This window comes from Callorhinus ursinus, unplaced genomic scaffold (genome assembly GCF_003265705.2).
Source record: "Callorhinus ursinus isolate GAN/ISIS: 27379988/994484 unplaced genomic scaffold, GSC_fseal_2.0 scaffold57, whole genome shotgun sequence".
Lineage (NCBI taxonomy): Eukaryota > Metazoa > Chordata > Mammalia > Carnivora > Otariidae > Callorhinus > Callorhinus ursinus.
In genome coordinates, this window is record NW_027397119.1 from 8,453,806 (window position 1) to 8,479,543 (window position 25,738).

A 25,738-nucleotide genomic window follows, 5' to 3' on the forward strand; every position below is an offset into this window, starting at 1 on the left:
AGAGAAAGAAAGAAAGAAAGAAAGAAAGAAAGAAAGAAAGAAAGAAAGAAAAAGAAAATAGTATGAGCAACCAGAAATTAAAGATAGGATTATAGAAATAAATATTTCAGTAAAAGGCGTTGGAAGGTAGAGAATTAGAGAATCATTACGGTAAAAGTCTATCCAGAAAAAAAAGTACAAAGAAAATGTAAGGGAAGAAATTCTCAAATAAGAAAACAAAATAATTCCCCAAAGCCAAAGAGCAGAATTTTCAAATGCAAAGGGGACACCAGGAATCACAAGTGAATGAGAGACCCACACATAAGCACTGTCATGGTGAACTTTTTTTTTTTTAAGATTTTATTTATTTATTTGATGGAGAGAGAGACAGCGAGAGAGGGAACACAAGCAGGGGGAGAGGGAGAGGGAGAAGCAGGCTCCTCGCTGAGCAGGGAGCCCGATGCGGGGCTCGATCCCAAGACCCTGGGATCATGACCTGAGCCGAAGGCAGACGCTTAACGACTGAGCCACCCAGACGCCCCCATGGTGAACTTTTAACATAGCAATGGTAGACACAAGATCCTGAAAGTTTCCCTAGAAGGGAAAAATTTACCTCTAAAAATATAAGACTCAGGGGCACCTGGCTGGCTCAGTAGGTGGAGCATGCGACTCTTGATCTTGGGATTGTGAGTTTGAGCCCCACGTTGGGTGTAGGGATTACTTAAAAATAAAATCTTAAAACAAACCATAGAGACTCTTAATCCCAGGAAACAAACTGAGGGTTGCTGGAGTGGTGGGGGGTGGGAGGGATGGGGTGGCTGGGGGATGGACATTGGGGAAGGGTATGTGCTATGGTGAGCGCTGTGAAGTGTGTAAGACTGATGAATCACAGACCCGTACCTCTGAAACAAATAATACATAAATGTTAATTTAAAAAATGTAAAAAAGAATAAAATAAAATAAAATCTTAAAAAAAAAAAGAAGAAGAATCAGGCTGGCCTCAGGATTCCCATTAGCTAAGGCTAAACAATGCCTTTGACATTGTGTGAAAAAAGCAATTTTTATTTTATTTTTTTAAAAAGACTTTTTATTTATTTATTCCAGAGAGAGAGTGAGAGAGTATGAGCAGGGGGAGGGGCAGGCAGAGGGAGAGAGAGAAGCAGGCTTCCTGCTGAGCAGGGAGCCCGCAGGGGGAGGGGCTTGATCCCAGGACTCTGGAATCGTGACCTGAGCCGAAGGCAGACACTTAACCTACTGAGCCAACAAGGTGCCCTGAAAAAAGCAATTTTTAATGAGACGTCTATATCCATCCAAATTACGATTCAAGTGTGAGGGCAGAGCCATGACACTTTCAGAAATGAGGGACTCAGAAAATCCAGGTACCCTAAGCCCCCTCTTAAGAAATTACTTGAAGATGGAGTGTGGGGAAAATGATGGTGTGAACAAGAAAAAGAGGGGGAGGGACGGAGGGAAGGAGGGAGGGAGGGGCAAACAGTGGGACCAGGCCAGGGCATCCGTGAAAGGAAGAAGTCCCAGGAGGACAGCTATGTGACAGAAAAGCAACTCACTAAAGGGCACTTGCCTGGCTCATCAGAAAAGCATGCGACTCTTGATCTCAGGGTTGTGAGTTCAAGCCCCACGTTGGGCATAAAGATTACGAAATAAATAAATAAACAACAAAAAAAGCAACTTGTCCAAATTAGAGCATAAGAGAGAGGACCCTGTGTGTGTGGGGTCCTTGGGGAAAAGGGGGACCTCGTAAACCAACTACTCAATAGGCTGAAAAGTTGGAAGACAAACTTGAAATGATAATGTCAAGTGAAGAGAAGAAGAGAGGCACTCAAACTCTAGGATAAACTAAAACAAATAAAAGGAAAGGTAATTATAAGACATCGCTGGCTCGGCCACAAACAATTTTTACATTGTCACAAATGTAAATGATTTATTGGACTTAAACTTTTAGAACCAACCTATAGGCAAAGCCTGAAGACCTAATTGTGGTTGGAAAGCTAGAACACCATGTTAGCAACCTTGAGCATTTCAAGGAAATATTCAGAAGACAGAAGTTGGGAAGGAGAGCCCAAGGGAAAGGTAGGAGTGAGGGTAGGCTTAGCCTACAAAATAGTGCGTCCAAACTAGCAAGAGCTGCCGGGATGAGAAATAAAGATATAAATATGTTACCTGAAACAACAAACATGATCAACAGATTTATTTTCATCTTATTGAGAGGAAACTGATGAAAAGCAGCTCTCTTAACCATCTTGGGGGGAGGGTGGGAGAAGGGCTGTATGGATGATGTATGTGAACTAAATCCCCAGCCTCCCCGGTTAAACCAATAGAGGATGTCTAAAATGGAGAAATCCAGAAACAGCAGCATAAGCATATTATTTAGAGACCTGGAAGTCACTCCCAGAATAACAGAGGTAGAAGTGGTTGCCTCTGAGGAGGGAGACTAGGGGAGAGAAGGGATGAGGTAGGGCTGTTCACCATGGGCTCCTCTGTTCAACCTTAGTTTTAACCGAGTGCAGGAAGTACTCGGATATAAACATTTAATTGTATCACAAGGTAGACAAGAAGGCAGGCGGTGGGAGCTCATGCACCTTCACGTGAGAGCTGGAGGCCAGATTCAAAGGAATTAGACACCCGAGTCATGAAATACCTTGCAGGTAGGACCGAAAAGCAACCAGGATAAACGATGAGGACATTGGAGATGAGAGAATGTTCTGATTTTCGCAAAGACACAGAAGGTATTTCTGGAAACAACGGACCAAACGGCTCAATATAGAATCCTGGCAAAATCCTAGCACAGATTATTAAACAGATGGCTTGGGAGTGTTTTGGGATTTATTTATTTATTTATAGTCCGCCTTGTTCCAGAAAGAAGGACTTGTAGAGGCTTACAGAGAGGCGTACAGTACAAGATAAAAAATAATTTTCTGTGAGAAAAGATTCTCAAAAAGTTAACCATAGAGTTGCTATGTGACCCAGCCAATCCACCGTGGGTATATGCCTGAGAGAACTGAAGCACGTTCACATGAAAACTTGTGCATGAATTCAGCATTATTCATGATAGCCGAAAAGTGGAAACCCAAATGTCCATCGACAGATGAACGGAAAAGCAAAATGTGGTACATCCATAGGATGAAATTTCTTGTTCAGCTATAAAAAGGGGTGAAGTACTGAGGTGTGTCACAACATGGAGGAACCTTGGAAACATGCTAAATGAAGGAAGCCAGACCTAAAAGGCCACATATGACATGATTTCATGTCTATGAATTGTCCAGAATAAGGAAAGCTATAAGGAAAGAAGGTGGACAGTGGTTGCCAAAGGCTGAGAAGAGGGGGAAGGGGACGTGACTACTCATGGGGATAGAGTTTCTTGTCGGGGTGATGAAAATGTTCTGGAATTAGGTGGTGGTGATGATCACACAATCTTGTGAATATACCAAAAACTGCAGACTCATACGCTCTGTTTTTTTTTTTAATTAATTTATTTAACTAATCTTCTACATCCAACGTGGGGCTCGAACTCACAACCCCGAGATCAAGAGTCACGTGCTCTTGTAACTGAGCCAGCCGGGCGCCTCTGAATCGTACACTTTAAAAGAATGAATCTTATGGTATTGGGATTATATCTCAACTAAACAAGGGAGGGATGAGTAAAGGAGAGTAAAAGGACAGAAAATAAAGAGGAACCAAGTCAGCATGAGATACATATACTATATAATTCTGTACAGGTGATAAAGGTGGACCCTGACTTTGGCCATGAGCTTTCCAGCAGTTTCTATCAGCTTGGAAAGAGTGCTAATTAAATGATTCCCAGCATCCACAAGATAAAAAAGAACTGGATGTTCAGGAGAATCATAGCTTTTCTTGGTACTGATGCCCAACAGGAACCTCTCCTGTGCATCTTCCTATAGGGGTCCATTGGCAACAACATCCGCACCATAACTGCAGTCACATGTCGTAGGGTCACTCAAACTAGGCATAAAGCCCCAACAGAATTCACTAAGGGCACTTTAATGCAGGGCCTAAATGGTATGCCAGCGTATGCGAGCAATTCTCCGGGAGTAAAATGTAGATTCTCTGGAGCCGTGGTTTCCAACCTTGGCTGTACATTAGAAAACCCTGGGGAGCTTTTGCAAAACACCGATACAGGACTCCATCAACCAGAGAGTAGGACTTTCTTTAGCTTCCAGGTGATTCTAATATATAGCCTGGTCTGAGAATTACTAATAGATGAATTGTACATCCCTCATGAAATCCTCCATGAATATTAATTCTTGCCTCAGACTTTATTTGTAAGTTCAAGCTTCTAGCAATGAAACATTAAATTCATGTACTAATATTTCCTGAATGTCTGCTGTGAACTAGGCAGGTGCTGTGCCGTGCGCCAGAGACAGAAGGATTAATGTGTGACCCAGTCTCTAACCTCAGGGCGCTGACAGCCGATCTGCATTAAGGACACTCCAGCTGGTGATCACAAGGAAGTGTGGTAAGTGGAGATGGAGGGAACACAGGCAGGCACCTCGGGTAGCGATGGGGGAGCGGGGAGCTCCCGGCAGGATGAATAGCTCACCTGAGCTCTGAATGAAAGGTTAATTAGGAGGGTGGAGAACGGTGCATTGTGTTCAATATTTTTCTCAATGAGTTGGATGACGATTAGTAACCATCCATTAGGAATGTGAGGGGCCGTCCTTAATCTGGGACAGCTGGAAAAATAGCCCTTCCGGCATGGCTGACCTGGGATCCAAAGTGTGCTGGCAGGGAAGAGAAACCCAAATGGAAATTACATGCTCAGGGTAGGGGAAGGCAACTAAGAAGTGTAGGCGGCGCCGAACTCGGTGTTCTACCGGAGGCTCAAGTGTGCTCTCATTTCTTCCCACCACAACACTGTATGGATGTGATATTTTGCAGTTGAAGAGAACTGGGCCGACAGTGTTGAGCCCTGAATTGACAGTCAAGTGTGGGACCAGAACCTAGTGCTGGTCTGTCCTGCTCCTGATTCCACATTCCTCCCGTTATTCCACATATACCAAATCCTATACTGCATAGGACTTCAATAAATCAGCTGCGCCTAGACAAGACAAGAAGACTTAGTTCAATAGCAGTTCCAGGGGGCGGGCGGGGGGGGGGTGCCGGGGAGGGACGCCTGGGTGGCTCAGTCAGTTAAGCGTCCGCCTTCGGCTCAGGTCATGATCCCGAGGTCCTGGGATCGAGCCCCACATCGGGCTCCCCGCTCAGCAGAGAGCCTGCTTCTCTCTCTCCAGCTCCCCCTGCTTGTGCACTCTCTCTGACAAATAAATAAATAAAATCTTAAAAAAAAAAAATAGCAGTTCCTGGGGGAAAATGTCACCAGCTATAAGACTGTGCACAAGTCTTGGGTGTGTAAGTAGGAGTTGAATGTGAGAGGCAGATGGTATCATGGGGAGGATCCAGACTTTGGAGTGGGCTCAAAATTCAGCTTCGATACTTTCTGTGTGACTTTGGGCAACTTACTCTGCCTTCTTGAGCCACAGTTTCCTCATCCATAAAAAAAGGATAACAATGCCTACCTCATAGGATCATTGTGAAGATTAAAGATAATGTAGGTACAGACAAGTAGAAGATATTTATAATACGTGTAACTGAGAAAAGACTCATATCTAGAATATAACAAAAACTCCTACATAATTTTTCTAAGGACAACCCAATGTTAAAAGTAGGCAGAAGACTTGGGGCGCCTGGGTGGCTCAGTTGGTTAAGTGACTGACTCTTGATTTCAGCTCACATCATGATCTCAGGGCCATGGGATCAAGCCCCACGTGGGGCTCTGCGCTGGGCATGGAGCCTGCTTAAGATTCTCTCTCTCCCCCTCTCCTTTTGACCCTCCCTCCCCCCACGCTCTCTCACTCTCTCTCTAAAATAAATACATAAATCTTAAAAAAAAGTAGATAGAAAACTTGAAAGGGCATTTCACAAGTGTGCAGGTGGCCAATAAGTACATAAAAAAATAATGAACAGTATCTGTTATTAGAGAAATGCAGATGAAAACCCCTAAGAAACTAGTGTCCTCCCAACATGAAGGTTAAAATGAATGTGACTGGTGACAAGGATGTGGAGCAACTGGAACTCTGGAGGAGTGTATGCTGGTACAATCTCTTTGGATAACTGTTTGGCAACATCTCCTAAAGCTAAACCAATCCTATGGCCTCGCAACTTCACTTCTGGGCATATCCTCAATAGAATGAATGCTTACGTCCCCCAAAAGACAAGTACATGAATGTCCACAGCAGCCTTATTTATAATAGCTCCCAATTGGAAACGACCTGAATGTCGATCAATAGCAGATGGGATAAATAAATTGTGTGTGTATAAATTTGTCTGCAATAAAATTGCATGCAAATAAATTGTGTGTGTGTGTGTGTATGGTGGAATACTGCATAGCAATGAAGAATAATGAACTTATGTTCTCACAGACAGAATATTGAACAAGCACACTACCATTTCCGGGGTGGGTGCTGGAAATATTCTGTATCTTGATCTGGGTGGTGGTCACCTGGGTATGTACACATATAAAAATTCAATTTGTTCATTTAAGATTTGTGCATTTTAATCTATGTAAGTTTAACCTCAATAAAAAAAAGTAAACAAGGGGTGCCTGGCTGACTCAGTTGGTAGAGCGTGTGACTCTTGATCTCAGGGTCGTGAGTTCGAGCTCCATGTTGGGCATAGAACTTTAAAAAATACAAACAAAAAGTTATTGTAGGTCATGTGCTTAGCACAGAGTGGGCACTCAATAAATAGCTGTCAAAGTTTCTAGAAAAGAGGAGGCAGCGAACCCATTGCATTCGGTGCTGCTTAGACCACTGGGGAGCACTGAGTGTAGTGCTGGGAGACCCCATTTTTAGGAAGGTCACTAACAATCAGAGCATGACATGGATGGAGAAAAGCATGGCAAGGGGTCTGGAATACATGGCCAATGAAGGATGGCTGAAGGAAGCGGAGGGGATGTTGCTGGGGACAATGAAACTTGTCAAGGAAGAAGATGAAGAATGTCTTCAAATAGTGAATGGCTCTCTGTAGAATGGGAATTAGACTTTTCCTTTGTGGCTCTAAAGCAGTCATTTGCAAACTGTGGCTGCAGCTCAGTACCCTGGAGGGCTTACCAAAGATTATTGAGCCGCACCCCCAGAATTTCCGATCCAGCAGGTCTGGGGCAGAACTGAGAATCTGTGTTTCTTTTATTTTCTTTTTAAGATTTTATTTTTAAGTAATTTCGCACCCAACATAGGGCTCTAACTTATAACCCCGAGATCAAGAGTCACATGCTCTACTGACTGAGTCAGCCAGGCACCCCTAGAGAATCTTTCTTTCTTTCTTTTTAGAGAGAGTGCAGGCAGGAGTGAGGGGTGGGGGAGGGGCAGAGGGAGAGGGAGAGAGAGAGAAAATCTTAAGCAGGCTCCACACTCAGCACGAAGTCTGACGCAGGGCTCGATTTCCTGACTCTGAGATCATGACCTGAGCCTAGATCATGACCCGAGTCAAACTCAAGCGTCGGAGGCGCCCCGAGAATCTTCGTTTCTAACAAGTTCCCGGGACATCCTGATGTTGCTGGTCCAGGGACATACTTTGCTAGCCACCGTACTAGTGTATAAACCAGGAGAGCAATTTGTGCTGTTGTTGTGAAGAAGGAGGAGGAGAATTTATGGAGAACCTGGTATACCAGCTCCTGTATTACACCCTGTCTATGTTTTCTCACAGTAAGGGAGATATTATTCTCCCCATTTTATTTTTATTTTAAGTAAGCTCTATTCCCCACGTTGGGCTTGAATTCATGACCCCGAGATCAAGAGTCTCATTCTCTAGCGACTGGGCCCGTCAGGTGCCCCTATTCTCCCCATTTTAGAGAGGAGGAAACCAAGGCTCAGTTTTGTACACATCTCACAGCTTGACTCCCAGCCCAGGCATGCTGAAGGTGAGGCTGAGTGGCTCCCTGGGCAGTGCTGTAAATGGGATTCGGTTTCTGAGGGAAAGGATCATTTCAGAGGGTCCTTCCAACCCTCACAGTTAGACTAGCTTCAGCTAGCACTGTTAAACACTAACACGTATTCAGCACCAGCTAAGCGCCAGGTATTATGCAGTATTCTCTCCAGGATGCATGTGGCCACTGGCCTCACTCTTAAGATGCTTCTGGGCCATCTCACTTGCTCCTGTCTCTCCGGTCCCCCCTGGCACCTGCAGTAACCACCCCCCACCCACGCAGGCTGTTAACTCAGTTCATCCAGATAGTTGGCGAAGGAGAATTTTGTACACATACCCATCTCCGCTGTTGGCATTCATGTGGGGTAGGGTGGCCAGGTCATGTGGGTACAGTCCTTGGCACCAAGCTGTCTGCCATTCACCCCATGCTGACCTCAGACCGAGCCTGCCAATCCACTCTGCACACTCTGGCCAGGAAGGCGATGATGAAGGGGCTGTGGAGATAAAACCCAGAGGTAGAGGAGGGACGGCCTCATTCCCCAGAATGGCCAGAGGAACTGCAGGTGTGCTTCATGACCTTGAACTGGAGACTTCTTCTACTGTTTCTGCCTGGCTTCCTCAAAGTCTGAGAAGCAGAGACCAGAGGGACCTGGGGACCCAAAGCAGGCCCACGGTCACTGAGAGGATTCTGCCAAACGTGAAATCAGGCCCAAGTCCAGGTGAGCCCCTCTAGGCTGTGATCATCCAAACTTTTTTGTGTCCATGTTTTAATATTGAAGGTTTTCAATTCTAACAGAAACAGGAATGAGGAGAAAGTGTACCCGTGGTTCTTTGTACTAAGGAGTTTGGGCAGCTCGGATGCATATGTAGAAGGGTGGTGGCAAGGTTACTCGGCTCTTACTTCACTCACTGTTAGATCTTGTTTGCTTTCTCAAGTGTTTCCAGGATGTAAGCCACCCATCGATGGTCCAAGACGGGCCATTTATGGATTTCTCATCACTTCCAGGTGCAAGCAGGAGTCAGTAGGGTGCAAACAGCCCTCAGCAAGGAGCCACTCCTGGCACTCAGTGAAGAACCAAACCCATGGCCCTTCCTTGGAGGAGAGGCAGTACACAGATGATTAGCAATGATTTCGGATGGGGTTTCAAAGAGGGACCCTAGCAAGGTCAGGGAACGCTTCCCAGAGGAGGCGACCCTTGAGACAAATAAACAGATTTCAGGCAGCAAGAGCCTGAGGACCCTTCTTCACTCCCATAGATCTTCCCTGCCAATCTAGTCCGTCTTTCCTTATTTTCAGGTCTCCCCACTGCTTTCCAGAGCTAGCGAGGGACAGAGATAATTTCCTTCCAATGTACACAGAAGGAAATCTGAGAGTGGCTAAAGGACCATCCAAGGTTTTGTCATTAAAACTGAAGAATGACCACAGGGTGCCCAGCGAGGGCTAGACATTTGGATACTCGACACAGAAGAAATAGAGGACAGCCTCTATTTCCTTGGGGAACTTGTTATCATTGGGAGATAAGATATGTACATGAAAAACCAAAAATAATTATAAAGGCAATGTGCAAATAATTCAGTGCCCAGCTATTTACCCAGGACTCGCTATCTGCAAGGTATTCTGTGAGGCACCTGGATGGGTGTGGGGAGAGTTGGTAACTATAATATAATATGGTAAATATAGTCCCAGCCCTTAAGAACTCACCATTTAACCGACTGCGGGGGAGGCAGGGTGGCAGGAAGAGGAAGCTGGCCGTCCCTGGATATAACAGCTGACACTGAGGATTGTAGGGGGCAAGGAGTGGATCAGGGGTTTGCTGGTATTTGGGGGTTGGATAGGATTTTTCCAGAAAAGTTTCCTGAAGGTGATGATACTGGAAAATAGAGGAGACAAAGAAGAGTAAGAGAGAACAAACGAAACCTTTTCCCATACTCATCCTTCCACACCCAGTCCAGTAAAGAAGCCTTCCCAGGCAAAATGAGATGCTCCCCCCTATAGGCTCTCAAAGCATCCCCATGACAGAAAGAACCTCATTGCTGCACTTGTTTCCCTGCCTGCTTGACCCAGCATGCCAGAAAGCAAGGAAGAAAGGAAGGAAGGAAGGCTTTGACTCTAAGGAGGCTGGGTATTGTGTTCACAGTAGAGGGTCTCACTTTGTTTTTGTTTACTTATTTTTACTTTCCACTCATTTATCAAACCATAACTTGCTTACGTTATAAGACACAAATCCTAAGCGTACATGTTTGTATGTAAATGAATTTTTGCATATGTTTATAGCTGTGTTACCACCACCCAGATCAAGCTATAGAACGCTTCTAGCACCCCAGACACTGTGAGATGCCTCACTGTACCAGGGTCACTGCCAGTGTGGCTGGAGGAGCTGAACCAGTAGGGTGATGTATCTAGGGAGTACCATCTAAGGAAATCATGAAAGAATTTCAGGCGCTTGGGCTGAAGAAGCCAAGTGCTGGGGCAAGGTCATGTGCGTGAAGGACTAACATGCCCAGAGCAATCAGCCTTGTCCTGTGGGTGGCTGTAGGGAGCCACAGGGAGGGGCATTCCAGTTGAGCTCGAAACCCTTCCTTACAACTGGAGCTGACTCACATGGGAATCAAACCCACAGGAAATGATAGGTAAGGTCCCCAACAGTAAGAGGTGTCAGTCAAGAACAGGACTGACAGGGGCGCCTGGGTGGCTCAGTCGTTAAGCGTCTGCCTTCGGCTCAGGTCATGATCCCGGGGTCCTGGGATCGAGCCCCGCATCGGGCTCCCTGCTCTGTGGGAAGCCTGCTTCTCCCTCTCCCACTCCCTCTGCTTGTGTTCCCTCTCTCCCTGTGTCTCTGTCAAATAAATAAATAAAATCTTAAAAAAAAAAAAAAAGAACAGGACTGACAAGCATTTATCAGCAATGATGGGGCAGGAATAGGGGACTCAAGTTGGAGATTGTTCCTTCCAACTTTGAGCTTCTATGGTTGTAAAAGTCTGTAAGATTGGCAGAGAGGATCCAATCAAACGCTTGTCGTTATGAATTATTTTTGTTTTTGTTTTCCAGAAGATAACTTGTTACTGAACCACAAGTACTCTGTAGACTCACCATTACCACGATTGAATAAGTAGTTGTTATTACCTCCCAACCCACTAAGCCAGAGAGACCTTGCGCCTCTGCTCCCAGGTGCCCAGAATCTAGAGGGGATGGAGCAGATGCATCCAGTACCTGCAAGAGAAGTTGGTTACCTGTCCTCTGCCGAGTTGTCATGAGAGCACCCACCCTCCTACCTCCTCAGCCCCTTCAGCTCTGGTCCCCCTAGAGGGCCACTGGCCATGATGTCATGGCTCCTGCCACTGCTAGAACACCTGAGCAGAGGTGACCCTCTGGAACTTACTGTTCAGCCTCCAGGGACCAATGCAGGAGCCCTGGCTCCCTCCGAAGCTGGGCCACACAGGACGCACCAGGTCCACAGTCACCCGGGCGGAGGGACAGGCTGTGCGAGCCGCAGGCTCCTCCAAGAACTACCAGTCTGGAGACTAAACCTCTCACCCCGCAACCCCACCCGGTTTTTTCCAGGAAAAAAAAAAAAAAGGAATTTTCCTCAGAACTCTTTTTTACCCCCTTAGAGAACTGTTTCGGGGAATTCCTTCTGGGATTCCTCCAGATCGCTGCCCTTCCCTTCCCGCCGCCTCCTCCCTGCTCCCTGCTCCCCACCAGGAAGGAGGAGAGAGATGGAGTCTACATCTTCCTCCTTCCTACACCTGTCCAGCGCTCAGATGAGATGCGGCAGGTGAAGACCAGCTCTCAGGCGGAGCTTAGCGTAAAGATGGGATGTTTCTAAGGTTTTCTGTCTAAAGTGCTTACCCTCTTGAGGTTCTAACGAAAGCCATGAATACTCTCCCAAGGGGAAAAAAAAAAAAAAAAAAAAACGTATGTAGGTGATTTTGTCTTCTGTTCCGAGGGAAGAAGGGGGCGCTGTCAGACCCTCGAAGTCCATCTGTGAAGCCCCTAAGTGCAGGGGGCTGTTCTCTGGGATTCCTCCACCTAAAGCCCAGGCCAGGTTGGATCTGGGGGGAAACCGGAGCTCCCCGAGCCTACGCGAAGCGCTGGAAGATCCCGCCCTCCAGCCTGTGTGAGCATCCAGGGCGTCTCGGGCTCAGTTCGCCCAGCTCTGCAATGGGGGCTCAGGCCCCGCCGCCCCCGGGGGGCCGTGCTAGGACGCCGGTGGGACGGGCAGCTGGAGAGGGGGTGGGAGCCGAGAGCGGCAGGCGGTCGGTCTCCCGCAGCCGGGGAGGGTGAGCGTGGGTTCGGGAAGCAGGGGGAGGCCGGCGCCCTGCCCGCACCAGGAGGGCGCGGGCCCCGACGCGGTGCCCGCGGGCCGCCGACGCGCCACAGCCGCTCCCCGGGCCCGAGGGCGGGGCCCCTCGCCGGGCCGCCCCTCCCCGCCCCTCCCTCCCGGCCGCCGGCCTCCCCGGGCCCGGTTGGCCCTCCCGCGGGCGGCGCGGCACTCGGGCACCGGCGCGCGGAGCCAGCCGCCGCCAGCCCGCCAGCCGGGGCCATGGGCTGCGACGGCCGCGTGTCCGGGCTGCTCCGCCGCAACCTGCAGCCCACGCTCACCTACTGGAGCGTCTTCTTCAGCTTCGGCCTGTGCATCGCCTTCCTGGGGCCCACGCTGCTGGACCTGCGCTGCCAGACGCACAGCTCGCTGCCCCAGATCTCCTGGGTCTTCTTCTCGCAGCAGCTCTGCCTCCTGCTGGGCAGCGCCCTCGGGGGCGTCTTCAAGAGGACGTGAGTGCCCGGCCCGCCCGGAGCCCCGCAGCCCCCCAGCCCCCACCCCCGCCGCTCCTCGGCACGGCCGCGCCGACCCTTCCCTTCCCTTCCGTTCCTTTCCCTTCTTTTCCCTTCCTTCCCTTCCCTCCCCTTCCCGCCGCCGCGTCCCTGCCCCGGCGGGGCTGAGGCTGCCCGGCGCCCCAGCCTCCGGGCAGGCGGCGACCACCCCTCCCTGCGCCGCCAGCCGCGCCCCGCCTTGTCTGAAGGGCTGCCTCCCTCCCCCACCCCAGCTCTCCCCGGAAAAGTCTCTCCAGAGACTGAAGGTGACTTCGGGATTATTTATTTGCCTTCGCTCACCCGGGTGAGGGGCTAAACCCGGCTCTCACCCGCTGCCCCGCCCGCGCGCCCCGGGGCCAGGGGTGATGGAGTTGGCGGCGGTGGGAGAGTCTCCCTCCTGCTCCGCGGCCCCAGGTCGGTCAGTAGCCCCAGCTGCCGGGGACGGAATTGGAAGTGAGGTAGAAGGAGAGTGGGAGTGTCACCTCAGGGGCCGTGCTAGGTGCCAGAGCTGGCTGCGGCTTGACAGAGCGCCCTGGGGCGGGCTCCACTCAGACCGTCAGCTCCAGTTCAGCTGACACACGCTATTCCTTCCCCCGCCCCCTCCCCGGGTGGCCACGGGGCTGCTGGGTCCTGTGCGGTCCTGCTTCAGAGAGAGTCAGGGTTCCTGCATTGGCTCCTGGAGGCCAAGCCCTTCTGCCTCTGAGACACTCAGGACCTGACCATTAGGCCGTGTGGGGGAGGCGTGGGGTGTCTCATGCACACCTTGGTAAGGTGACCCTCCATCTCTGGTGCCAGGGGCCCTCTCCACTTCTCCCACTCCTGGCCTCTGCCTGCCATGGCCCCAGAGATGCCCCTTTGTATACCATTGCAGAGCCTCAATCTCTGGGCTTAAATTGGACAGGGCCGCCCCCGCAGAGCCCTCTGGAAAGGCAGCGGGATTCGCTGTCCTAGTGCAGCTGGGAAAACAGACCCAAAGCAGGGGATAGATGACTTGCAAGCTGGAGGCTGCTGGAGATTTCCCTAGCTCCAGCTCCTGGCTGGGTGGTTTTCTGGACAGCATGGACTCAAGCAAGCAGACAGCTGGGGAACAAAACCATAGTTAGGCTATCCCAGAGAAACATCTGGGTGTGTGTGTGGGGGGGTGCATTCTGGGCCAGTTGCTCTCCCCCTTTGGCTCACTCCTCCACGTATCCATGAGGGTGGGTTTTCCTATCCACCTTGCTTCTGGAGCTGATGGAGAGAACACAGGTGTCATATAGAAAGACCCCACTTTAAGCCAACCGGCTGACAAAACATTACCAATTAGGGAGTGATTAGCCCCATTATCAAATTCTCTTGTAAATGGAAGAATCTTCCTCTTAAGAAGCAAGTCTTGTGTACACTGGTTTTTCTGTGGGTTTTATATAGGATGGATGCATGGGGGTTTCAGAAAATCTTCAGAAAAAGCTCAAGATCCTTCCTGATTCTGCCTCGAGGTTTAATTAGAAATCTAGCAGGGTGTTTTTCTGTTTTCTTTCTTTCTTTTTAAAAAGCATTTTGACTTACAAAAGCTCCCTTACCTGGAATTTTTTAGGAACGTGTGTAGTGCAAAGAACAGGAAGGGGGCTGAGGATAATTCTAAATGGCAGGTTGGCGTGCCAGGTTTTGTGAAAACAACAGAGATCCCCACCCAACTGGGCCCTGTCTTCCTCACTTGCTCTGCACCTCCCTCACAGCTCCTTACCTAACCAGGAGCTCTGAGCAGGCAGTGGAAAGGGTCGTGGGGCAGGAAACGGGCTCGCAGGAAAGAAAAATGGTATTGGTAACAGTAATAACTAACTTCACTGAGCTCTTGCTCAATGCCAGGCACTGTTCTTAGTACTTCCCTTGTATTGACTCATTTGTCTTCACCGCAACCCTATGGATTAGTACTATTTTATCTCTATTTTGTGCATAAGGAAGCTGAGGCACAGACAGGTTAAGACACTTGCCCCAGGTCACACCACACAGCTATTAAGTCAGGATTTGAACCCAGGCATTTGTCTCTAGAACCAGATACGTGGGAAATGGCTCTTGCTTTATGAGTAGTCAGCTTGAACTGTGTAGGGTGCAAGTTACACCCTGTCCTTACCAGGCACAGGCATATGGGCTACGGATTCCTGAGCTGACACTCTGGGAAGGAAACCAAGGGCCTCTGGAACTTCCTACTGGCATCTGAGGGTGGGGGTAGGGTGCGATGGAGGGCATAAGCCCTATCAGTTCACGTTCACATTTAAATTCGGATCTTCAGTCCTCCTGCCCTCAAAACAAAATGTCAGAAAGAACCCTTTCCTTTGGCTAAGAGCAAGGTGGACTTCAGGGGGGTTGGAGGATGTGTCAACAGGGGTGGCTTGTGTGTCAACAGGAGTCACAACCCAGCTAGGACCGGACAGCTCCATTTCTCAAAACAAACAGAACCCCCAGTAGCCCCGAAACCAGCCACTAAAGCTTGACTCCTTGGGGCCTCACTACAAGTTCAAATGCTAATACCCCCACCCCACCCCCACCTACTTTTCAGCTTAAGTGATTACCCACTAGTGCTAGTGCACCAGGCTGGTACTTGGGGGCCGGGGGGCGGCATTGCTTTAACAAATGTCAAGAGCCTGCTGCTGTGGACAGACTCGAGGGAGAGGCATGGGCAGCCCAAATCACGTCCTGCCTACTGCTTGGCCCAGGCTGAGGACCAGGGCTGAAGAGGGTTTCTGGACGCCTCCATAGGGACATGCATTGAAGGGTCTGTGTGTGGACAGCCGTGGATGTTAGAGTGGGACAGAACAGGGCAGGAGCTCTCTGCTCAGGGTAGGATCAGTACCCCCTACCACCCCCAGCCCCCACCCCTAGCTTCCAGCACAGACAGAGATCTTGAAGGAAGCCACCATGTGCAGGCCAAGAGGGAGATGAGTGCAGTTAGGGTCAGAGGAATCTGGACTAAGATTCCCTTAGAAATATCTTGCTTGGGGCGCCTGAGTGGCTCAATCAGCTAAACATCTGCCTTCGGCTCAGGTCATGATCCCAGGGTCCTGGGATCGAGCCCCATAGCGGGCCCCTTGCTCAGCGGGGAGTCTGCTTCTCCCTTTCCCTCTCCCTGCCGCTCCCCTGCTTGTACTCTCTCTCTCTCTCTGTGTGTCAAATAAATAAGTAAAAATCTTAAAGAAAAAAAAAATCTTGCTTATCAGGAGCAGGGAGCCATTCAGAGAAGAGAAGAACACAAAGTCACCTGGTTGGCAGGGTGTATAGGTATGTGCTTTGCCAGATAGGAAAGAGAAACGGGTATTTAGATGAAAGGTTAGGTGTTTTTTTTCCCCCAGTTTCTTGGGGACCTGTCTAACCACCTTGGGCAGTTTGGGAGACCCCTTTATCTCAAGGACATCGGGGTAGATAAATGGCTTTCAGACCTTCCTCAGCCTTCTCGCAGCCTCGCCTTGGCCTCTCCCCTGCATGCACCCTCTTAATTGAAGGCTTGAGCTCTTCCCCTCTACCCTACTCACTGTCTTCTTCTCTACCTCTGATTTTCCTCATTCCTGCAAGTCCTGCCCTGCCCAAGACCCGGCTCTGATTCTCTCCTGCCCATTGCATGCAACCCAGTCTTCCTTCCATGTGAGGCTTCCCCGGCTGCTGTCAAACCCGCTTCCCCAAGATGCCGGCCCCCTGAATTACCGGGAACACAATACAAAAGCCAGTTTTGTCCTCTGAGCTGAGCCCTGGTTGGTCACCCATCTAGAAAGACTCTGCCTCTCCCTGAAGCAGTTTGTCTGTGTTTCTGTGTGCAGCAAACCTGGGCTGAGAGCCTACTGGGGGTCTGGCCCCAGACAGGATTCTTGCTTTAACAAACTCGCCTCAGCCTGGGAGTTACCATACGACCCAGCAAAGCCACTCCTAGGTATATGCCTCAAAGAACCGAAAACATGTCAACACAAAACCTTGTACAGGAATGTTTATAGCAGCATTATTCATAATAGCCAAAAAGTGGAAGCCGACCAGATGTTCATCAATGGATAGATGGACAAACAAGACGTAGTACATCTATGCCGTGCAATAGTATTCAGCCAGAAAAGGCGGTGAGGTTCTTATGTACACTACAGCATGGGGGGCCTTGAAAACATTATGCAAAGGGGAAGGAGCCAGCCGCAGAAGACCTCATGCTATATGGCTCCATTTCTATGGAAGTCCAGAAGGGGAAAATCACAGAGTAGAATAGTGGGCTCCCAGCATATGGAGAAGGGATGGCGAGTGACCACCAGTGGGTACGGGGTTTCTCTCTGGGTGAGGGCAGTGCCCTAGACTCAGATTGTAGTGATGGGTTCATAGCTCTAAACATTCGAAAACCATTGACTCACACACTTTGAATAGATGTCAGTGAAATGAAGGACATAAAGCAGGGTGGGGATGGAGAGTAACAGAGTTGAGAGGTTACTTTCACCAGGTGGGTCAGGGAAGGCTGCTCTGAGGAGGGGACATTTGAGCTGCCACCTGAATGACAGGAGGGAACCATGCGTGCAAGTAACTGGAGGAGAGGGGTTCTAGGCAGATGGAGCTGCAAACACCCAGCAAGGGGGCGGGGGAAGTGCTCCCTGCAAGGCTAGCACCCCAGCGGGCCAGGAGTGTGGTCACACACAGGGTGCAGCCCCAATCTGAGTCTAACAGGGCCTGAGTCCTGCCTTAGGTTGGGATCTCCCCAAAGACAGGCTTTCTTGCTGCTCCCTCTGAGTCTCCCCAACCTTAACACAGGGCCCTGAGCAAGCTAGGGTGTCACTGTGGGAGTGACCAGTTGGAGGGGGGCCTTCTGCTGGCTCCCTCAGTCTGAGGCATCCCATCCCTGTTGGGCAGCGTGAGCTGTAGTCTGCAGCCTGCCCAAGCTCCCAGGGGTGCCCTGACTCCTTTTGGGGCGGGGAGGGGCTAGGGGTACCTCTGACTCTTCCTGGGTTCTGGGCACTTCTCTTCCCTGGCCCCTCCTGGAAGAAAATTCTCAGAGTGGGGATGTCCTGAGGCAAGACTGTGAGCATGTCAGTGCCCACCCTGGGGTCCCTCACATCGAGGTGGCAAGGGGCTGGTCGTCAGCGGCATTTTTCCCCACCCCAGGGAGTGGAGGGCAGGATGGACTAGCTGACATCTTACTGCTTCAGCCCTTCCCCTGGTTTGGAGCCAAGCAGCCCCTCCTCTTATCACGGAACCAGGAGGGCTAGAGCCAACACCAGCAAGGCAAAGTCAAGGTGATCACGTGTACCCTCTGGGTAGAGCAGAGCACATGGGCCGACAGGGTCAGCAGCACGCTCAAGGTCACACAGCAGACTGGTGGGACAAGTACCACGAGGCTCTCCCTCCCCCATTTCACCTTCCACATGGGGCCATCAATGAGTAACTTGGACATTTCTCAGGCTTCCCCCAGGAGGGGTTCCTTAAACTGTCTGAGCTGTTCCTGCACCTCCCCAGACCTTCAGGCTAGTGGGGCCTCCCTCTCTCACTGGCTTGAATTAACCTCTGAGCCCAGGACCAGGGGAGGGAAGATCAATGACACAATGCTGGCCTTTGCCTGGACTGGGAGTCAAAAACTGGATCCTGACTCTCTTCCCCTGTCTGGGCTCAGCTCCTGATCTATGAAATGATGGGTGGGTCCTTGCTGCCACTGTAGCAGTTCCTGGACCAACCTCCCATGGTCACCCCAGACCAGCAGGCTCTGCCCTAGGAACAGAGTCAGGGCCTGGCTGGGGAACTGGGGGGCTGTGGAGCATACTTCCTGAGGCCTGGTGGCTGGCAGGGAGGAGGTAAGCATCGGGGAGGGGGGCTGCCAGTGGCCAGGGGAAGATCCCAGGGAGTGAGCAGAAGACTGTAACAACACACTGACTGCACTTGGCAGCCTCAGGAGGTAGAGCTTACTATCCCCGTTTCATAAAGGAGCTAGGTATTCACCCCTAAAGGCTCAGAGGGGCTGTGTGTAAATGCCTTGCCCCAAGCTGCCCGCTGGGAAGTGGCAGAATTAGGTCTAGGACCAGTCTTTTTTTTAATTTTTAATTTTCGGTTGAAGTATAGTTGACATACGTATTATATCAGTTTCAAGTGTACAACATAGTGATTTGGCACTTTTATACTCTAGGACCAGTCCAATTATACATCCTACTACATTTGTGCTGCCAACGCTGTTTTGACATGATTATTCCCTAATTCTCAATTACCCACGTTCCTGGAAGGGGCCGTTGACCAAACCATTAAGTGACCAAACCAATTAGTGTATTTCAGTCTGGCTCTGGGATGTATCTGGGACTTCTTTTCTCTTGGCAGCAGTATGCCTTTCTAAAGAAATGTGTTCAAGCTGAGTTTTGGAATGCCCAGCACAGCCCTGCTGAAGCAACTGGGGAGGGCAGGCAGTTGCTGGGATGGAAACACAACACGTCTCCATCCCCCGGTGCCCAGGAGCCGCAGGCCCAAGATGGGCTTTGCCCTCCCCAGCCCCAGTTGGTAGGCGGCAGGTCCAAATCATGCCCCAGGGGTTTGCAGGAGGTGCAGGACGGGGCCTTCCTGGGCCAGTTTCCTTCCAGCCTACGCTTTCTGTTTTCTCATCCTTTCCTGCCTGTCCCTGAGCCTGGGAACAAAAATCTTCCCTGTGGGCATTGAGTGTCCTTCTCCAGAATGATAAGGTGAGAAGGTGCAAATGGGGGGAGAGAAGAGGCCCAGACGGGGCAGCCCACCGCGACCATGCCCCTTCTCCATCCCTTCCCCAGCCTCCTGCTTCTCTACCGGCATCCTGGCCAGACCTAAGGCTTTATCTTGGGCCTCTGTCTCTGCCTCTGCCTCTCTCTGTGTCACCCCCCACGACTCCCGCGTCAGCCCCCTAAGTCTCCTGGCCGTCCCGTGTGGGGTGACGAGGCAAGCCTTCCTCAAGCACTTTTCTCATTTGAGCGGCAATGGGCAGCATCTCCGGAGGGAACAGCAGCTCTGGGCTGAGCATGGGGACAGGCAAGCGCCCGCAGTGAACAGGCTGCCGCAGATGCCTTGGGAAGCTGGTCTCAGCCAGCAGTTAGCAGAGGAAGGGTTTGCAGCTGCCGGAACACCCGCAGAGGGACCCTTGGGGGCTCATGTTCCAGCCACCGCAGCTGTTCACCGCTGCTTCCCAAGCCTGCCGTTCCAGGCTCTGCAGACTCTGGTCTCCTGCTCCCTCCTGGCCGCCCCCCTCCCCAGCCTGGCGGGGGTCTGTGGCCCAGCACCACATGACCCTTTCACACACACACACACACACACACACACACACACACACACACGCACACGCACATGCACACACACACACACACACACACACACACTCCCTCCCTCCCCGCCCCCCCATCTCTCTTTCCTCCGTGGAAAAGCAGCATGGCCTAGGGATTATCAAGACGAAGACCTGGGTTTGTTTGAGTCCCAGAATGTCAGCTACTTTCTTAGTCTTTCTCAGCCTTAGTTTACTTGTGGGTCCAACAGGCACAGTCGCAAAGCCTACCACCTTGGGCCTGTACACAAATGTTAGTATGCATTTTCCTTTCTCACAGCTCTCCTTCCCGTTCTTACTTGCTGATCCAGGTCCCTTTCCCTCAGGACTTTGCTAAGGGCTGGTTTTTTGTTTTTGTTTTTGTTTTTGAGAGCAAGAGCATGGTGGGGGGGTGCAGAGGGAGAGGGGGGAACAACAGACTCTTCACTGAGCCTGAAGAGGGCTCTCGATCCCAGGACTCTGAGATCAGGGCCTGAGCTGAAGGCAGACACTTAACCAACTGAGCCACCCAGATGGCCCTGCAGGTTTTTCAGGGCAACAATGATAATGTGTTAACTCTTCAAGAGAGTCTGAGCACTTGACTTGGGGCATCCACGCTTTACCGCAGAGTGGTGAGCCAGGTGGTGGAAAGGTCACCCCATCCCATGCGCCAGCTCAATGGGGAGAACAGTTGAGGGGGTGAGAGAGGACCCTCTTGCTATCCCTGAAGTCAGGCCTGCCAGGAGGCTGCCTAGTCCATCTTGTGCAGGCAAAGGAAAGGGAAAGAGAGAGCAAGCAGTCATGAGAAGCCTGCCATTTTCATCACCCGTGGAGATGTGGGCATCCCCTCTGTGCCAGATGCCAGGGAGCAACAGGAGACTCGAGGCCAGGTTGCAGGAGGCAGAAATGCATGAAGCTCAGTGGGCCGCCCAGGCTGTCAGTTCTGGGGTCCCACAGAGCAAGGGTGCCAGGGGGAACGGGGGCTGGGAGAGACCTGAACAGGTCTCCCTGTGACACCACCCTCCCTGTCCTCCTCCTAGTGGCCAGGGTGAAGGGTGGAGGGAGTCCCCACTCCCTGCTCACACAGAGTTGGGAACAGGCAGGGGTTGTGATCAGTGATCTCCCCAGCAGATCAGCCTGGAAGCAAGAAAAGAGAAAATAACGAACTATTGCTATCAGCAGAGGCCTTCTGATAAAGGATTTAATCAAAGATGGGCCAAAAGGAGAAGCAGAGGGCCACGGGGGTCAGAAGCAAGACCTTCTGGGGAAAGACGTAGCTGAGAGCTCTCCTGGGGGCCTCCCTCTTTTCCTTAATGTGCCGGAAACTCAGGTCTTCTTGCCACACACCCTTGCCACCTCACCAGGTCTAGCTGCCAGAACAACTTTTCATAATCTGATAAATTTCCTTTATAAACTCTCTCTTCCAGAACCTTTTTTTTTAAGTAAGCTTCATGCCCAATGTGGTGCTTGAACTCACAACTCTGAGATCAAGAGTAGTATGTTCTGCCAACTGAGCCAGCCAGGCATCCCCAGAACCTTCTTGCTACCCAGTGTCCTTCACCCACATTAGCCTTTCAGAGTGGTTCCAGAAAACACAAGGCATCCTTTCTCAGAGTCTGTTTATTAGGTAGGGTGTCCCAACAAGACCTTGACAGAGCCCTAGATGTTCCATTCACTCACTCACTCACTCACTCACTCACAGCGAACAGGCCCTCAGCCTGCCTGTTTTGAACTCCTCTGCAGGAAGGTCACCTCCCAGACACCCCTCACTGGGGACAACCACAGGGCCTCCCTTCCAGAAACTTGCAGAGCCAAGATCTCTCCCCAAGGGGGGGGGGGGGGGGGGGGGCAGGGTTGGGGAGGGTGCTAAATTACCCAAATACCTTGGCTGTGGGCTTTGGTTCAGGTGGCTTAGTTGGCACCTGCGAAGGGTCTGGCCGTTTTGCCATTCCTGTGTGGGGAGAGCACATTGCAGCCCAGTTGGTGAGGGGAGGGGTTCGGGTTCCACCCCGGGTCCCATCTCCACAGTTGCACGCAGATGACACAGTACCCTGGAGATGCTCAAAGCAGATGACCCTCACACATCCATGAGACGGACAGAAATATCTTTGTATACAATAGTTTATAAGTGAACAATTTATTTATTATTTTCAAGATTTTATTTTTAAGTCACCTTTCCGCCCAGCGTGGGGCTCAAACTCACAACCCCAAGATCAAGAGTCACATGACTCTACCGACTGAGCCAGCCAGGCGCCCCTCTAAGTAAACAATTTAAAATTGCTTGTAGGTTAAACAGTAGCAGTTACCCTCTGTTTAGTGCATATTGTGTGCCACCTCACACAGTCTCCTGAGTTCTTACAGCCGCGCCGTGAGGTAGGGATTGCTACCTGAGAAGACCGGGCCACAAGAAACATCTCGCTGGCAAGCCCCTAGCTAATGACAGAGCTCCTTCCGCAGCCCCCTCCCCGCTTCTACCAGAGGCTTCCCTGAGGCTGCCCAGCAAGGGGAGAACAGGGAGGGCTCTGTATTTGAAGGCCACAGGCCCCTCCGCTGACCTCAGCCCTCTGCTGTTGCAGCCTGGCCCAGTCACTATGGGCCCTCTTCACGTCTTCCCTGGCCATCTCCCTGGTGTTTGCTGTCATCCCCTTATGTCGAGACGTGAAGGTGCTGGCCTCTGTCATGGCGCTGGCGGGCCTAGCCATGGGCTGCATCGACACCGTGGCCAACATGCAGCTGGTGAGGATCTACCAGAAGGACTCGGCCATCTTCCTCCAGGTGAGCCCACACGCGGGCATGGGGCTGGGTGGTGGGAGGCCACGGGGAGCTCCCTGGGTCCTGGCCTCCTCTCCCGGTCCCCTCCCCGGGGCTAGGTGTCTTTGTAAACTGAGAGTGCCCGTGATGGCAGGATGGGAGGGCTTGCTGTTTTCTGGCCTCCTTCCCCCTCTCTGTATTTCTCTTCTTGTCTAGCCTTTCCCTTTATCAAGCCCCAAGTTATCTCAGGCCAAGAAGGTAGTTGAGAGGAACTTCTCTCCTCACCTCTCCTGCTTCCCTATTGCTCCCCACTCTAGGGCCAGGCAAGGGCTCCCCAGATGGGACACAAAGTGGGGGACGGAGTAGGAAGCCTGAGCCATCCCCTCCCCCCCACACACACCCATACCACTTCTCTTCGCTCCCCAGGTTCTCCATTTCTTTGTGGGCTTCGGTGCCCTGCTGAGCCCCCTGATTGCCGACCCCTTCCTGTCTGAGGCCAACTGCTTGCCTGCCAATGGCACGGCCAACAGCACCGCCGGCAGTCACCTCTTCCATGCGTCCAGGGTCCTGGGCCAGCACCATGCTGAGGCATGGCGGTGGTCCAACCAGTCGCTCTCCAGGTTGCCTCCACAGGATGGAACAGGGACCCGTGTGTCGTATGCCTTCTGGATCATGGCCCTGATCAATGTGAGTGTGACGAGGGCAGGGCTGGGTGGGGACAAGTGGGCAGCCACACCTGCCAGCCCATACCAGCTCCCAGGGTGGAGTCTTCTGATTCGGAGCAATGTGCTGGCCTGAAGTGCGCCCTCGGGAAGGCAAGGGAGTGGGAACACTGAATGCGAAGGGGGGGGTCACAGGAGATCGACTCGAAGGTCCTCGGTTGTGACAATCCATGATGGTGATCTCAAGGGAGATAAAGCCGCGAGCAGGTTTAGCACAATGGAATCAGCGTCCACTTTCAAGCCATCTGAGGCTCCATGGGAAACCAGCTCTTTTCCTCCAAAGCCAGATGAAGTAGATCCTGGGACAGAACCCTGCAGGACATGTCAGGCTCTTCCCTGGGGCCCTTAATCGCCGGTGGGATTCCCCTGTGCCCTGCTGTGAGGTGGGCTCCTGTGGAGGCCAGGGCACGGACAAGATAACCTCTGAGGGATCCTGCCCCCACCAAGGCTGCCATGGAGCAGAGTGGAGAGACCACTCACTGTGCCTGTGAGGCCGCTCGGCACTCCAGCCGCCATCCTCCCCTGTCAGTCTGACTCTGTCTCTGGCTGAAAACCTCTGGTGCTCTGCAACCCAAGACAGGTGCCCCTTCCTCCCCCCAGGAGGCCAGGCTGGGGCCCGAGGCACAGGTGGGGAGACATCTCTGCCCTTTCTCCAGCTTGGGAAGCACTGTCAGGAACACCAGCACAGCCTGGGCTGGGGATGTGGACCCAGTGTTCCCCGGGACCATTTGCCTGGCTGTGGGGTGGAGACATCAGATGGCTTGTCACGACTGAGGGCCTCTGTCGGCTCCGGGCAGACTTGTCACCCCTCCAGAGGCAGGCAGGCTGGGTTCAGGCACCCAGCTGCTGTTGGGCCTCAAAGCGATGCGGTGCATATCACACTGAGAGGGGTCCCACAGAGCAGCAGAGCGGGGGTGGGGGGTGGCATACCGTCCCTGGCTCAAGGGCCTGAGAAGTGCCTAGGAAGACACTGGCCAGGCTGGAACCCTGACTCCCCGCACAGACCCCCTTCCTGCTGCCCCAGAGTCAGTGCTCATTTTTCCTTTCTTCTCTAACTTTCCGTGTACCAGAGTCTTCCCTCGGGGCTCTCAAAACCCCACGCCCCTCTCTTGCTCTTTCCATTTGCTGCCCCTGCCAATCATTGCTTTGGAAACAACACAGCTTTGGGCCTGTGGCTGCCAAGGGGGCACCTGTGAGGGGCAGGAGCACCGTCCATACAATGTCGAAGCTGAGACGCCGGGACCGGGAAGCCGGAAGGTCCAGTTTAAGCGGAGGTCTGTTTTCTCTTGCCCCACGAGGTGCAGACTGGAGGCACTTTGTTTGCTGCAGGATGTCCGGACTTTTTATACTGGTTTGTTTCTGAAGATAAACAGTCCACCACAGAAGAGAATGGGGCTGTGCATGCTTGTGGGTACGCGTGTACACACACCCACACGCAAGCAACCACACACACGCAGAGCCCACCCAGCACTCTCTGACTTTGAAGGTGGAGCTTGCCTCCTCTGAATGGGCTTCTTACAAAGGCAGGGTGTGTTCTAACCGGGCCACAGCAGCCAATCCCCCTGGAAGTCCTTGCCACCACCCGCCTCCCTGGAAAGCCCCGCTTGCAGTGACCAGGCTCTTTACAGCTGTTTCCCCTTGGCCTTCACTCAGGCACTCTGCCGAGGCAGGCCTCTGCGTGAGGGTTTCCTGTTTCCCCCATCAGACTGGAGGGAGGGCTGGTCTCCCCCATCAGACCCGGACTCCTGAGGGCCGAGGGGGGAGTCGTCTCCTCCCACTCGGGCCTGCTGTGCGGTGCTGCCCAGGCATGTCTGACCTGGACGCATCTTCGAGTGGGGAGGGAGGCTCCCAAGGTGCCCGCAGGGAGGTGTCAGCACCAGGCCGATGTTTTGGGGTGGGGGACCCCCCGGGAAAATGCCCCGCTGCGCCAGCCTGCCCCCAGGGATGGGGAGACCCCCCTCAGTGCCGCACGGGCCCTGCTGCCTCCCACGTCCACAGCGGCCTCGCCTGTCAGGCCGGAGGGGCCCCGGGGCTTGTGGGGAGCCTCCGCAGCTCCCCGGGCTTCCTCTCTTTCCTGAGTGAAAGGAACCGGGATGAAGTTGTGGCAGGAAGGGCAGAGGTCGGGCTTGATGAAGAGCTTCCTGGCAGCGAGGGTGGTTAGATGCAGGCCAGGCACCTGAGGGAGGCAGCAGAGGCTTCTCTAGGCAACCGCAAAGGCAGGAGACATTTCTCATCGCTCTGGGGGCTCATGAAACCCGAGCGGCTTAGTGTAAATAG

The 25,738-nt window shown here is 52.1% G+C and overlaps 1 protein-coding gene and 1 long non-coding RNA gene across 8 annotated transcripts in view; one reads left to right on the forward strand and one right to left on the reverse strand.

Annotated features, from left to right (window-relative positions):
- The window catches only part of LOC141371117 (uncharacterized), a 28,089-nt gene extending 15,406 nt beyond the window's left edge, over positions 1 to 12,683 (reverse strand). The window contains exons 1-3 of one of the 5 annotated variants that reach the window (XR_012375794.1): positions 12,545 to 12,683; positions 9,644 to 9,812; positions 8,279 to 8,435 (exon numbers count right to left, since the gene is read on the reverse strand). This is a non-coding gene — a long non-coding RNA (uncharacterized lncRNA). Of the gene's footprint in view, positions 1 to 8,278; positions 8,436 to 9,643; positions 9,813 to 11,065; positions 11,135 to 11,321; positions 11,679 to 12,544 lie in introns of those variants that run through there. The other 4 variants (XR_012375796.1, XR_012375797.1, XR_012375795.1 and 1 more) reach the window with 4 other exon arrangements.
- Positions 12,395 to 25,738, forward strand: part of MFSD4A (major facilitator superfamily domain containing 4A) — a 32,605-nt gene continuing 19,261 nt past the window's right edge. For 2 of the 3 annotated variants that reach the window (XM_025855201.2, XM_025855202.2), the window contains exons 1-3: positions 12,407 to 12,715; positions 22,565 to 22,763; positions 23,166 to 23,426. In XM_025855201.2, the coding sequence (XP_025710986.1) occupies positions 12,486 to 12,715; positions 22,565 to 22,763; positions 23,166 to 23,426 (690 nt within the window). In that variant the 5' untranslated portion in view covers positions 12,407 to 12,485. Of the gene's footprint in view, positions 12,716 to 22,564; positions 22,764 to 23,165; positions 23,427 to 25,738 lie in introns of all 3 variants that reach the window. The other variant, XM_025855200.2, reaches the window with a different exon arrangement.